General features: G+C 40.5%; 1 protein-coding gene across 1 annotated transcript in view; it reads left to right on the top strand.

Moving 5' to 3' along the window:
• Lancl2 (LanC like glutathione S-transferase 2) overlaps window positions 1-12,551 on the top strand; it is a 40,792-nt gene extending 28,241 nt beyond the window's left edge. The window contains exons 7-9 of the mRNA XM_050131800.1: window positions 4,520-4,696; window positions 7,760-7,832; window positions 10,382-12,551. Of these exons, the coding sequence (XP_049987757.1) occupies window positions 4,520-4,696; window positions 7,760-7,832; window positions 10,382-10,476 (345 nt within the window). The 3' untranslated portion in view covers window positions 10,477-12,551. The remainder of the gene's footprint in view (window positions 1-4,519; window positions 4,697-7,759; window positions 7,833-10,381) is intronic.
• The last annotated feature ends 875 nt before the right edge of the window (window positions 12,552-13,426 follow it).

Below are 13,426 nucleotides of genomic sequence, written 5' to 3'. Positions count from 1 at the left end.
TTAGCCTCGGATATGGTTCCTCCAGTACCATTTGTTTTATTCTTTTCTGAATTTCTCACTGCCCTAGAACACACTGAATGGGCTAGACTGACTGGCCAGTGAGCTCCAGGGGTCAGCATTTCTCCAGCTCCCCAGCACCAGGATTACAAGCTAACAAATCTGACTTATTTTTTAAGTTATATTTGTATCTCTGTGTGTGTGTACATATGTATAAAATTTTTTGAGATTATAAAATAATGATATTATTTCCCCACTTCCCTTTCTTTCCTCCAGTCCCTCCCATGTATTCCCTGGCTTTTTTTCAAATTCATGGCCTCTTTTTCTTTAATTGTTGATAAATATAAATATATACATATACATACACAACACACATATATGTATATTGCATATACATATATTGCATTATGTTGTATGTATATATTATATGTACGTGTATATACACAGATTATACACATTACATGTATATGTATATATTATATCTATTCCCTAATATACAAATACAATATGTTCATTCTATATGACATTACTTGTAAATGTGTTTTGGGGGCTGACCATTTGCACTGGATAACCAACTTCTGTGCTCTTTCCTGAAGAAGACTATTTTTTTACTTTCAGCATCCTTTAGTTTAAAATCTGGAACAAGGCTGGGCATGGAGTACTCCCTTTATCCCAGTACATGGGAAACATAGGGCAGCAGATCTTTGTGAGTTCAAAGACAGTCTGGCCTATATAGCAAATTCCAGGATAGCCAGGGCTACTTAGAAATGTGTTTTTAAATAATATAAATAAATAAAATCAGGATTGGGACAGGACTGTTCACTGTCTTCACTTATTTTCAATATAGTGTTTGAATCACTAGCTAAAGCAGCAAGATAAAGGGAGTAAAGGGATACAAGTCAGAAAAGAAGTCAAACTATCCCTGTTTACAGACGACATGATCTTATACAGAAGAGATCCCAAAGATTCCACTGGAAAACTTCCAGAAATGATCAACACTTTTAGCAAAATGGCAGGATATAAAATCAACTTGCTATAGACACATTGAGAAAGAGATCATGAAAGTGATACCATTCACAATAGCCAAAAAAAAAAAAAAAGAAAACAAAGTCAAGAAAAAGTAGTAATAAAACTAACTAAGGAGGTAAAAGACCCCGCTAGTGAATTCTTTAAATCTTCAAATAAAGAGATCGAGGAGACATTAGAAGATGGAAAGACCTCTTATACTCACAGATTGGCAGAGTAAATATTTAAATATTGTGAAAATGACCATCCTACCAAAACCAGTATACTAGGAAACATTTATGGATGGATGGATGGATAGATGGATGATAGGTAGGTAGGTAGGTAGGTAGGTAGGTAGGTAGATAGATAGATAGATAGATAGATAGATAGGTGAATGGATGGATGGATGAATTATAGGTTATAAGTGGATGGATGATAGGTAGATGATAGATAGATAGATGATACTAGACGTACTAGTACATTTAAAGTTCTTGCTTCCCTCCTGAGCCCTACTGCTATGGTCTGCTTTTCTCTCCATGGTCTTTCAGATCCTGCTAGGGTGGCCCGTTAAGCCCTGCTTATAGATTGAACCACTTTTCTAGTCCAAAGTCCCAAAGATTTCATCATTCATTGAAAAAAAAAATCAACCAAACAAACAAACCAAATATGGTCAGGTCCTTCACAGCAATTCCCCCACAATTCTGGTACCAGTATCTTCTATGTTAGTTTACTTTTCTGTTGTATAAAACACCATGACCAAGGCAACTGATAGAAGCGATGGTTTATTTGGCTTACAGTTCATCATGGCAGCAAGCAGGAGTCATGGTGTTGGAGCAGAAGCTGGAGACTCACATCTTAAATTGCAAGTAGAAAGCAGAGAGTGAAGTAGGAAAGGCATATGGATTTAGAACCCTCAAAGGCCACCCCCAGAGATATATTTCCTACAGCAGCAGCACTTCTCCCAAGCCTCACAGGACAGCACCACCAACTGGAGACCAAATGTTCAAATTCCAGAGAATGTATTATTCTTATTCAAATTACCACAGGAAGGAATTCATGTATGACATGGTAAAACTAGTCTGCTGTCCAGGACTGGTATTACCCAGGGACCCTAGGGAGAACCTATTACTCCCATTTCTCTAAATCAGTCATTTGGAACCACATTCTAGATACTTATCCATCTACTCACAGAGAAGTTTAGCTCTCATCTTATTTAAAAAAAAAAAAAAAAGGAAACTAAAACAAAGCACCCTTTTTTCAGTAGCCAAAGGCCATTAAGACCCAACTGGTCAAAATTCAGAGAACAGTTCTCTATGGGGTTTCCAACAGCAACTGATACATCCTCAATACAACCCCTTCATGTACCACTCAGAACACCATGAAGTGGTGGTGGGAAGACGTTAAGAGCCAGAGGACCAGGATATCTGCTCTGCTGCAGGGTAATTTCTTGTATAAGTTATAGGTATTCTGCACCCATGAAGCCTCAACAATATGGATTCCTAAGTAAGACCTGAAAAATGATAATACCAATTGACATGCCACTGTGAATGCAGAAATTTCACAAGGCCCCACCCTTAGTGAAGGAGATTCAGTTTTCTCCAGGGACGAGCCTCTAGATAGGTGATCTCCAAAGCAATCAGTCAGCCCTAAACATACACATACAAGCAACACTAAATAATATATATGTATATATGTGTGTGTATGTGTGTAACAATTTTCTATACATATATATGTATTACACACACACACACACACACACACACACACACACTAGATTCTTGAAACAGGGTTTCTCTTTGTAGCCCTGGCTGTCCTGGAACTTACTCTGTAGACCAGGCTGGCCTTGAACTCTGTCTGCCTCTGCCTCACAAGTGCTGGGATTAAAGGAGTGTGCTCCCACCACCCAGCTGTAATAATAATAATTAATAATTTAGAAGCCATGAATTTTGGGGGGCATGGAAGGACTGAGAGGGAAGGGAAAAGGAAGAAATTGTGTAAATATAGTACACACACGGATTTCTCAAAGATATTTTAAAAATTGACATTTCAAAAACCAGCTGGTGTTCTGATGGGGAGTCTTTTAAAGTAAGTTGATCTTTCTTAGTTTTCAATGTCCTATATTCTATAAATTTACTGTTTTGACTGTTGTATGACATGGGGATTTACTTTCTTTTCTGGTCCTGTCTATTTGGTATTTTGTATTCCTCTTCAACTTTAATAGGCATCTCTTTCTTTAGATGAGGCAAGTTTTGTATAATTTTGTAGAAAATATTTTCTTTGCATTTGACCTGGATTTCTTCTTCTATACCTATTATTTGTAGGTTCAAATTTTTGTTGTGGTTTTTGTTTGTTTATTATTGCTTTTTGAGACAGGGTTTCTCTGTAGTTTTTTGGAGCCTATTTTAAATCTAGCTCTTGTAGACCAGGCTGGCCTCGCGTTCACAGAGATCTGCCTGCCTCTACCTCCTGAGTGCTGGGATTAGAGGCGTGCGCTACCACTGTCCGGCTTCAGTTTTGTTTTTTAAATAGTGTTCGGCTCCTTCATGTCCTGCTCATGGTTTCTTTTTTTCTGTTTGGACTTGAGATTTTCTTTCATTCAGTGATCAAATTCCTCTCCTTCAAAGCCTGATATTTTCTCTTTAGTTTGATCAATCTATGGATGAGGCTCTCCTGAGTTATTTTATTTTGGCTTTCTTCTGAGAGTCTCTTTATTAAGTTCTGTTTTCATATCTTGTATTGTTTTTATTATTCCATTCACAGTTTCCAGTCTTCATTCTGGTATTTGTTCATATCTTCTTTGAGTTCCTTGTTCATATGTATTGTTACTGTTTTACATCTTGTTTTCTGTATCATCTGAGTTGCTTTTGTTCAGGAACATCACTAAGAGAGGACTGTGTTTTCAGTGATGATCTATTTATGTGGCTTGTGCTATTGCAATGGGACCTAGACATCTGAAGTTACTGTGTTGGTAGTGTTTCTTGGCATGGAAATTGTATCTGTACTTTGTTGACTTGATGTTTGGATCTCTCTTTCCAGTGACCTCAACTTGTCAGATTGTCTTCAGTTGAATGGGGTGTAGGGTTCAGTCTTGGAACAATTTCGTGTTGATGCTCAAATGGGGTAACAGAAGTAGGTGGGGCTCAGCTCAGACTGGGGGAAGTTTCTAAGCTCATTAGAAGTCTGGAGGAGGTGCTCAGGACATGTGGAGAGAGAGGCCCAGTTTAGAGTTTAGACGCCGTCCAGGCACAGGGTGCCAGACTAGGCCTCAACACTGAATGTGGGACCAGAGCTAGATCTGGTGGATTAAGGAGGTTGGGGTGGGGGACTCACTGGGATAGACCTTAGAGGAGAAGGATGAGCAGGACATGGCTGGGTGGAGAGCTTCTTCTGTTTGCTTAACCGTAATGCTTGTTCAGTCTTCCTAATGTTGTATACTTTTCTAATCATTAGGTAAATGGTTTTCTAGTTCTTCATTGAAAACATTTTGTTGACACTGTTTTGTTTTCTACCTTTCTAGGTTTTTAAAGAGGAAAAATATTTGAAAGAGGCCATGGAGTGCAGCGATGTGATTTGGCAGCGAGGTCTGCTCCGGAAAGGCTATGGAATCTGCCATGGAACCTCCGGAAATGGTTATTCCTTTTTGTCCCTTTACCACCTTACGCAGGATAAGAAGTACCTCTATCGAGCCTGCAAGGTGAGGACACCTCTATCCCTGCAGCTCTGGAACTTCCCAGGACAGAGTCCAACAGCGCAACTCCTCTTCCCTCTGTGAGCCTGTCCGTCCCAATCTGTGGTTAAACCTGTTTCTTCTGTTACGTCATTGTCCTTGGTCTTCTGTCCCATCTTTGAGATGAGCAGCAAACATAAAGGTTACTCTGAAGACCAGAAGTTTAGGGATCACACTGCCTGGTCAGAGTTACTGTACTATGTATATGCATCGTTTATGTGTTTGTTTTGAAGAGTCTGAGCTAGCGCAGAGGGGCTTTGGTTTTGCTGTTCCCAAAGATGACCACGAACTCTGATCTTCCTGCTGCTCCCCCTCCCAAGTTCTAGGGTTTCAGATCTTTGATGTCATACCCAGCTTATATATAAGCTTTATTGTCCTAAAGTAGATTTATTCATCAAGCCTCTATTTCTTTATTTGAAAAAAATGAAGAGAAAACAACTACCTATCTACCCAGGATGTTTCAAGCATTAAATGAGATAACATGTAGACTATTTACAATTGTTCCTAGTTAAAGGCTTCATTAGTGTCACATTAGGCTGCATGACAAACCTACGCTCCTCTCCAAGTTTCTATAGTCCTGCATGCCTTGACCCTTGCCAGTTTCTCTACCTTGTCCTATCTTGAGCCCCTTTCAGACATAATGCCTCACTGCACCTCCCTCTCAATGTAACGGACTCTAAACTGTTATTACCTGTTTTTTTTTTCACCAAAAATGTACTTCCCTCTGCAATTTATAGAGCAACTCTTTGCCACTCCAGGGTTAGTTTAACTGTGACATTCTTCAGGATCTTTAAGACTGCCACATGGAAGAATCTTCCAGTTATTCATTGAGTGTATGGCTTATTGCTTGGCTCAAACTGGTGAAATGTAAGCTCCATGATCGTCCTTGTCTAGGTTACTCTTCTGTAATATGTACAACAGTAGCAATGGCTCTAAATAGAAACAAGTAAATATGCCTTCAGTATATTTTCATGAATGGCAAGAAGCTAGACTTGGTAAATGCTTTCTTGTAATTTTATTACTCTGCATGTTTCACTTGGTGCAATTATGTATAGACACTGAACGATAGAAGAAAATACACCAAAATGTTTGCAGTGGCTATTGACAGATAGAGGCATTATGGGTAACATATTTGTATACCATCTGGACAGTGAACACCTGCTACCATTATAGGGTGTTTTTGTTTGTTTTTGTCAACTCAAATAAAATGGCCTCTCTGTTTTTGAATATCTGTAGGGTACCCACATTCACGGATTAATCATGGGATGCTGTAAAAGCATGTAAGAGGGCAGAACCCAGTCTGGTTATGTGAGATCAGAAAGTGGTGTGTAAGCCAAAACAGGAAGACAGCTGAAAGTTATGCAGAAGGGAATGGGGAACATTGTAGAGAGAGGAAATTGCCTGCCCAGAGGCTTGGAGCTAGAAGCATCCAAAGATATAAAGTTCATGATTGCTAGATCATGGGGTCAGGGCAGAACAGGAGTTAGAGGCAGGGGTAACTTTAATATTAGATGGTTACATAAATAGAGAGGCCTATTTCTTCAACAATAGTATTTTGCAAGTAAGTCAGGAAGGGAGTTACCTAGGGAAGTGGAATACTTTCCTTTAGAGTACCCAGCACAAAGCCACAGAGTCAGGAGGCATCTTAGTGTATCTTGGAGAGGGAGCACTTCAGTGCTGTGGGATGCCATGGTGGGGGCGGTGTGTTAAATATGACTTGAAATCACATGTGCACAGAGCAGTTCTCAACCTTGATTACACCTGAGGACCAGTGTGACCTACTCTAGACCATTTAAATAAAGAATCCCTCTTACTAGTGATTTTCGGGACCTACAGGTGATTTTTAAAACTAGACAGCACTGAACACCAGTTTGGAAAATGGAGGATCCATGTTGAGACTCTTCTTTAGAAACATCACCATGGATCTGGGTGGGAAGGATCAGGAAGAACTTGGGTTCCCACACTGGTGTTTGTCGAGTCCTTGGTGGGAAAGTGATGAGTCTGACACCAAGGCAGTGTCTGTGATAGAAGAAGGAAGGCCTTAGCTTATTAAGGATGCAAAGCCCAGAGAGTAAAGAGCTAAGGGCTGTGGTATTTCCACAATGGAGAATTGTTCCAACAACAGTTCATAAGACAGTAAAGAGACACGGAGGAAAAAGCAGCACACTGAGTGTGTTCTCCAGAAGTAACCAAGGCCAGCGGGAGCCAGTGGCCAAGTCTGAAGACAAGTTCAGGGCAGGAATTTTTATTCAGATGGAGCAAGCACTTGGAAGTAATAGGCAGAATTTTGCTTTTCTCCTCCAGGTGTCCCTACAATGTTTTAAGGTAGATGTGACCTGAAATTTTGAAAATGAAATTTATGCCCTGGCAATGCTGATGCATGCATGGGCGCCCATATATGGTGATTCGATTGAACTTGTCCATATTGGGTTTCATAGTCTTAAGTTGATGAGGTCGACTGACCAGGTCTCTAACTCAAGAAGGCACCAGATCTCATTACAGATAGTTGTGAGCCACCATGTGGTTGCTGGGAATTGAACTCAGGACCTTTGGAATGAGCAGGCAGTGCTCTTAACCACTGAGCCATCTCTCCAACCCTACAGAAGAGGAATCAGGCAAGGAAAGGTCCCTAACTCTCATTCTGCTAGGGGGTTTTCTTCAAACAATAAAGTCCAGAGCCCTAGAATCACTACTGTTCAAACTGGCCTCTTTAATTATTTGTTTCAATAATTATTTTTGTTATTTTTAATTATGTGTCTCTGTGTGTCTATGTGTAGGAATGTGCAGGTAAGTGCAGATGTCTGAAGATGGCAGAGGAGTCAGTTCCCACTAAGGCTGGAGTTTCAGGTGTTTGTGAGCACCTGGCTGGGTGCTTAGAATTGAACTAGGGTCCTCTGGAAAAGTACTATATGCTCTTAACCACTGAGCCTCTTTTGAGCCCCCTCTTCAGTTCTTATAAATTCATTCAAGTGTCCCGTTTGTTGCCTCTTAAGAAATTCTATTCTTAAAAAGGATCGTCTTTCTTGTTAGTTTGCAGAGTGGTGCCTCGATTATGGAGCACATGGGTGTCGCATTCCTGACAGACCGTATTCCCTCTTTGAAGGTAGGAGAGTATGAAAAATAAAATCTTACATTTGGATATTTGGTTCTTCTGTTCTAAGTACAAGCATTAGTACATTCAGTGTTGCTTGAGTAACACTTCAGAACTAAAACAAAATTATAGTAAGCATGCTTATCTTGCCTACATTTGTTCTGCGAATGTCCCCCAAAATTTTAGAACTTCTGTGAAATACATAGGTAGACAAAGCCTGGAAGGCTTATTGGATAGGGGGATAATAAGTTTCCTCTTCTGCATTTTATATATTATTTTATATGTTCTTAGTTTTTTAAATACACTTAAGTCTTTAAATTATATAAAGAATTACTAGTAACTTATATTAATGGAAAGTAGAAGTTGATATTAATATTTAGAAAAATGAGTGACTATTGAAGACTGTTCAGTATTTTTACTGATGGTTATAGCAAGGTCATTAGTTTTTTTTGTTTTGTTTTGTTTTTTGGTTTTTTTGTTTTTGTTTTTTTGTTTTTGTTTTTCGAGACAGGGTTTCTCTGTGGTTTTGGAGCCTGTCCTGGAACTAGCTCTTGTAGATCAGGCTGGTCTCGAACTCACAGAGATCTGCCTGCCTCTGCCTCCTGAGTGCTGGGATTAAAGGCGTGCGCCACCACTGCCCAGCTAGCAAGGTCATTAGTAAAAGCAACAGTAATTATGTAGTCTACCCAGGCTTATAAGTATACAAGAATATAATTAATATATATATAATTAATAGATATTATTGTAATATAATTAATAAATATTATAATTGAAGTCCTAGAAAGACAAAGATTCTTTTGGATTTATTATATTTTCTCTAGCATCTAAGAAAGTAATTTTCTTTTTTGTTATTTTTTAAATTATTTTTAAAACAATCTTTTTTTTATTTTACATACTAACCCCAGTTCCCTCTTCCTACCCTCTCCCACTTACCTGACTTTCCCCCCACCCCACTTCCTATCTATTCCTCAGAGAGGGTGAGGCCTCCCGTGGGGAGTCAACAAAGTCTGTCACATCACTTGAGACAGGACCAGGGCCCTCCTCCCTGTATCTGGGCTGAGCAGGGTATCCCTCCATAGGGAATGAGTTCCAAAAAGCCAGTTCATGCACTAAGGATAAATACTGGTTCCATGATCAGTGGCCCCACACACTGCCCAAGCCACACAATGTCACCCACATTCAGAGGGCCTAGCTCAGTCTTATGCAGGTTCTTCAGCTGTCAGTTCAGAGTCATTTAGCTCCCAGTAGCTCAGGTCAGATGGTTCTGTGAATGTCTCCGTCATTGCCTTGACCCCTTTGCTCATATTATTGCTCTTCCCTCTCTATGAATGGATTTTAGGAGCTTGGCCCAGTGCTTAGCTGTGGATCTCTGCTTCTCCTTTGATCAGGTACTGGTTGAAGGTTCTATGATGACAATTAAGGTAGTCATCAATCTGCTTACAGGGGAAGGGCAGTTAAGGTATCTTTTCCAGTATTGCTTAGATTCTTAACTGGGATCATCCTTTATAGGTTCCTGGGAATTTCCCTGGTGCCAGGTTTCTCACTAACCCTATAATGGCTCCCACTAACAAGATATCTCTTTCCTTACTCTCAATCCTACCTTCCCAATCCCTCTTTCCCCTCCCCTTCTCCTCTCCTCACTCTCCTTCTACTAATTCACCCTCCCCCCACATTCCCAATCACTCAGGAGATCTTGTCTATTTCTCATGTGGGTGCTATAGGGTGGCCTCATATAATAACTTCTGCATTATTTCTCTCTATATATGCATGCACTTATTTGAAAATTACTTTCTTAGAAGCTAAAGAAAATATAAGACTATAGAAGCTTTGACAGGAAAATTTCATTTATTGACAGTTGGTAACATCCTTAAATTCTTCAAGGGCTTTTGTTTGTTTTATCATTGGATTATAGTACTCGACCCTCATGCTTGTTAGATATAGCTGCATCCTAGATCTACATCTGTGTCTCTTTGGTAGATGCTGCAATATCATATTAACATTTCAAATGCACGACGAGGATCCAAAAACTGCTCCTTAAAACATAATATAGTGGAGTTGAGGAGATAGCGCAGTAGGTAAATTTGCTTGTCACACAAGTGTGAGAATCTGAGTTTGAATCCCCAGAATCCAGATGTGTAGATATATATAGCTCAAGTGTATAATTCCATCACTTTGAAGAGTAATTGGGACATGACCCAGGAGGAACCTCATAATCTTGCCAGTCAGCTACATTGGTGTGTGTGCAATAGAAAATGGAAACCCTGTTTCAAACAAGGTGGAAGGCAAGGACTGACACTTGAAGTTGTCTGCTGATGTCCATACTCACACTGCATATGCCTGAATTCACACACACACACACACACACACACACACACACACACACAAATAAGGAGTGGTATAATTGCCTGATGGGTGCTGTTTCTAATGATGCCATTTTTAACTGATGATGGGACTTTCCCTTATGTCCTTATAGCCCCTGTAGATGAAGGAAGGGATTAATGTCACTTTATTTTATTCACTAGCCCATGCAGTTCTTAAGAGATGCACATTTTGCTTTGCAGGTATGGCTGGTGCTGTTCACTTTCTCTCTGACATCTTGGTACCAGAGACGTCACGGTTTCCAGCATTTGAACTTGGCTTTTTGCAGAAGGATTAAAACGGTGCAAAAAGACAACTAACATACCATTGGACCAAAAGCCACCTGACTGATTAGTGCCTGACACAGAACCTAATGTAAAGAAAAAAAGGGGGGGCAAAACCCTCACAGCCCCTTTTGTTGCGAAGACCCCCAAATTAGAGCATGAGTGATAGAAACCACACGTCAGCACTTTGTGACAGCGTTCCCCTTCATGGTGAAATACGAATTCTCCCTATCTAGGCTCCCTGTAGTGTGCATGTTTCTTGGTGCTTGTCTATAGGTGTAAATTGACTAGATAGAAGAGTCACACTCATCACATGACCTCTTAGCTGAGCATGTGGGAGTGTTTAAGGCGACAGCCACACATTTTTGTACATAGTATTTAAAGTAGGGTGTCATCTCTATCAACAAAGAAACAGTTGTGTGATGTGTCTGAAACATCAGCTAGCTGATCTAGATACCCTGTGAGGAAAGTGTGTTAGCCTTTTCCGTGGGCAGCTTTCAGAAGAGCGGGAGTGAAAGGCAGAAGGAGAGTGGGCAACTCAGCATGCACTGTACAGCTCGAGAAGGCGCAGGGGACACCGCTTCCCTCTTTGTGTCTTATGGTCAACACAATTAGTGACTAATTATTAGCAGTCCTCAGACAGTCATCCAGATCAAAACAGCCTCCACCTGTTATCAGTGCAGCGTGTCCCTGTAAAACAGAGTAGAGAATGCCAGCCAGATCCATCTATAGCCCTTCAAAAGTTTATTTCATATGTTGGTAACTTATTAAGGTATGAATTTAAAATTAATACATTCCTTATTTTTCATACAAATTGAGGGGATAAATTCTAGGCTGAATTTATACACACAAGGAACAAACATTCTAACCAAGACAATTATTATCTGGGTGATTTTTAAATTATTTTTAAGGACATCTTGTTGGAATCACATACAGTTAATAACCCTGTCACATAAATTTCAGAGTTTGGTTGTTGTTCGTGATACAAGTGGGCAAGATTGTGTAATAGTCTGGACCTCAGTACTTCCTAAATGCTTGCCCTAGTTACTACTCCTTTTATAAAGTAGGAAGAATTGTGAGTCTTCAAGAAAAGGCCTCTTCATGCATGGACCATTTTGAGTGCTGAACCTTGTTTGTTGGAATGGTACCTTAAACAGCTGGCTTTCAGTTTCCAGGTGATGCCTCCTAAATCTCTTCATTCTAAGTCGTGACTATTCTGGTTCACCTTGGGTTGATTAGTTCCATGTATATAAATCCCCATGATTATCCTCCAATCTCCCTGAGCCCGCTAATGGGCTTCTCAGGGCCGCCCGGCACCTCCTTACCTAAAGGTAGGGCAAACCATCCCAGACAGGCTGAACGGAAGCCGTTCTGCAGAACTAGACAGGTGCTGTCTAGTCTTATCCCAACCGTACAGTTTTCATCCTCTTACCCATTTCAACACAGATAATACATGGCAGAGCTAATCTCTGAGATCCGGATTGTGTAGTTCATGAAGGAAGCCCCTGGGGCTGTGTAGTAAGCCATTTTCTGAGCCAAGGTGGCAGTTTACAGGGATCTGGCTTTGACCAAGGGCCCTCAAGGCAACGGTAGCAGTGGTGACTCTCCCCTTTATGTTTACTCATAACTGGTTGACAAATAACTAGTATCTTCCTGGCCAACCTGCCGAGGGGAAAATAAAATACCCCCAGGATGAATGGGGGGTTTTGTTTGTTCCCACTCACCACTGGTATCGACAGTTGTGCATCTCAGTCGCTCTCACTGATTCCTTCCTCACACCCTTGTGCTGCTGTCCTACAAAAGCTGCAGCCCCCGTCCCATAAGGCCAAGGAGGAATGGCATGCAAACCAGGACTGAGGGCTCAATGACCATTTGATAGTTATAAATGTATGAAATCTAATTTAAGAACATCTCACTTTTGTTTCTTAGGCTTGTTTTATGTCAACAACTGTATTCTAAATGTGTTGAAAATTTAAAAATATGTACACACAGAATACCATTTTGAAATCTGGAGGGAAAAAGGTAATGTCCACAAAAAGTGTTTGGGGTTCTTTGGTTTTGTTAATAAAAGACAGTTTTGTGGTGAGGACTTATGGAGCCTTCTTTCTTTCTGTCTCAGTTCAACAGTGTGAAAGTGGGAAATGCTATGACTATACTGATCTTTTCCTCCTGGTCGCAATCCAGCTTCGGTAGTTATAATGATCCAAGGGATGTGGCTAGGCATGTGACAATGCCAGCAATTTCAGTCCTGTTCATGAGAAAGACAAACCCTTCCCTGAATCTTTGAGTGTTTCATGAATGTTTCATAGCCATAATTAATCACATCATCTTCTCCCACCATAAGGACTGGGACAATTGCTATATATGGCTTACTTGATTATTTAAAAGGCAAGACTGGGGTGAGGAGTGAGGGGCTGGATATATCAAGTGACTGAAGTGTTGTTCCATGATTCAGAAAGGAAGCATTTAAGAATGGAAGTATATAGCAGGATGCAGTGCTGGTTTAACTGAATTATGAGTGCCTTAGTTACTTTTCTATTGCTGCAACAAATTACCATGGCCAAAGATAAAATAAAACATTTAATTTGGGGTGCATGGTTTTAGGGGTTATGTGCTATGACCATTATAGCAAGGAGCATGATGGCAGGCAGGCAAGCTAAGTGCTCAAGCAGTAGCTGAGATCTTGCACCCTGATCCACAGACACAAGGAAGAGAGGTAGGACTGCGATATTGCTTGGGTCTGGGGTTGGTTCAAACACTTAGAGGACTTGTGGCATCTGCATGTCCTCAAAAACGGGTAGTGAGTGCTATGGGGCTGCCCCTGGTCACTGATGTTTTCACCTGAAATGAAGTGACAGCAGTTCAGGAGAAGAGTTACCTGGAGCTAGGTTTGGAAGTGCATACTCTGGAGAACTATTTGGTATACTCATGTGTATACTTAATGTTATATTTCATATATGTATG

Source organism: Alexandromys fortis, unplaced genomic scaffold, assembly GCF_014885135.2.
Source record: "Alexandromys fortis isolate MF-2015 unplaced genomic scaffold, M_Fortis_MF-2015_v1.1 scaffold_343, whole genome shotgun sequence".
Lineage (NCBI taxonomy): Eukaryota > Metazoa > Chordata > Mammalia > Rodentia > Cricetidae > Alexandromys > Alexandromys fortis.
Note: the sequence above shows the minus strand (reverse complement) of the source record. Positions and strands in the feature narration are given on the sequence as shown.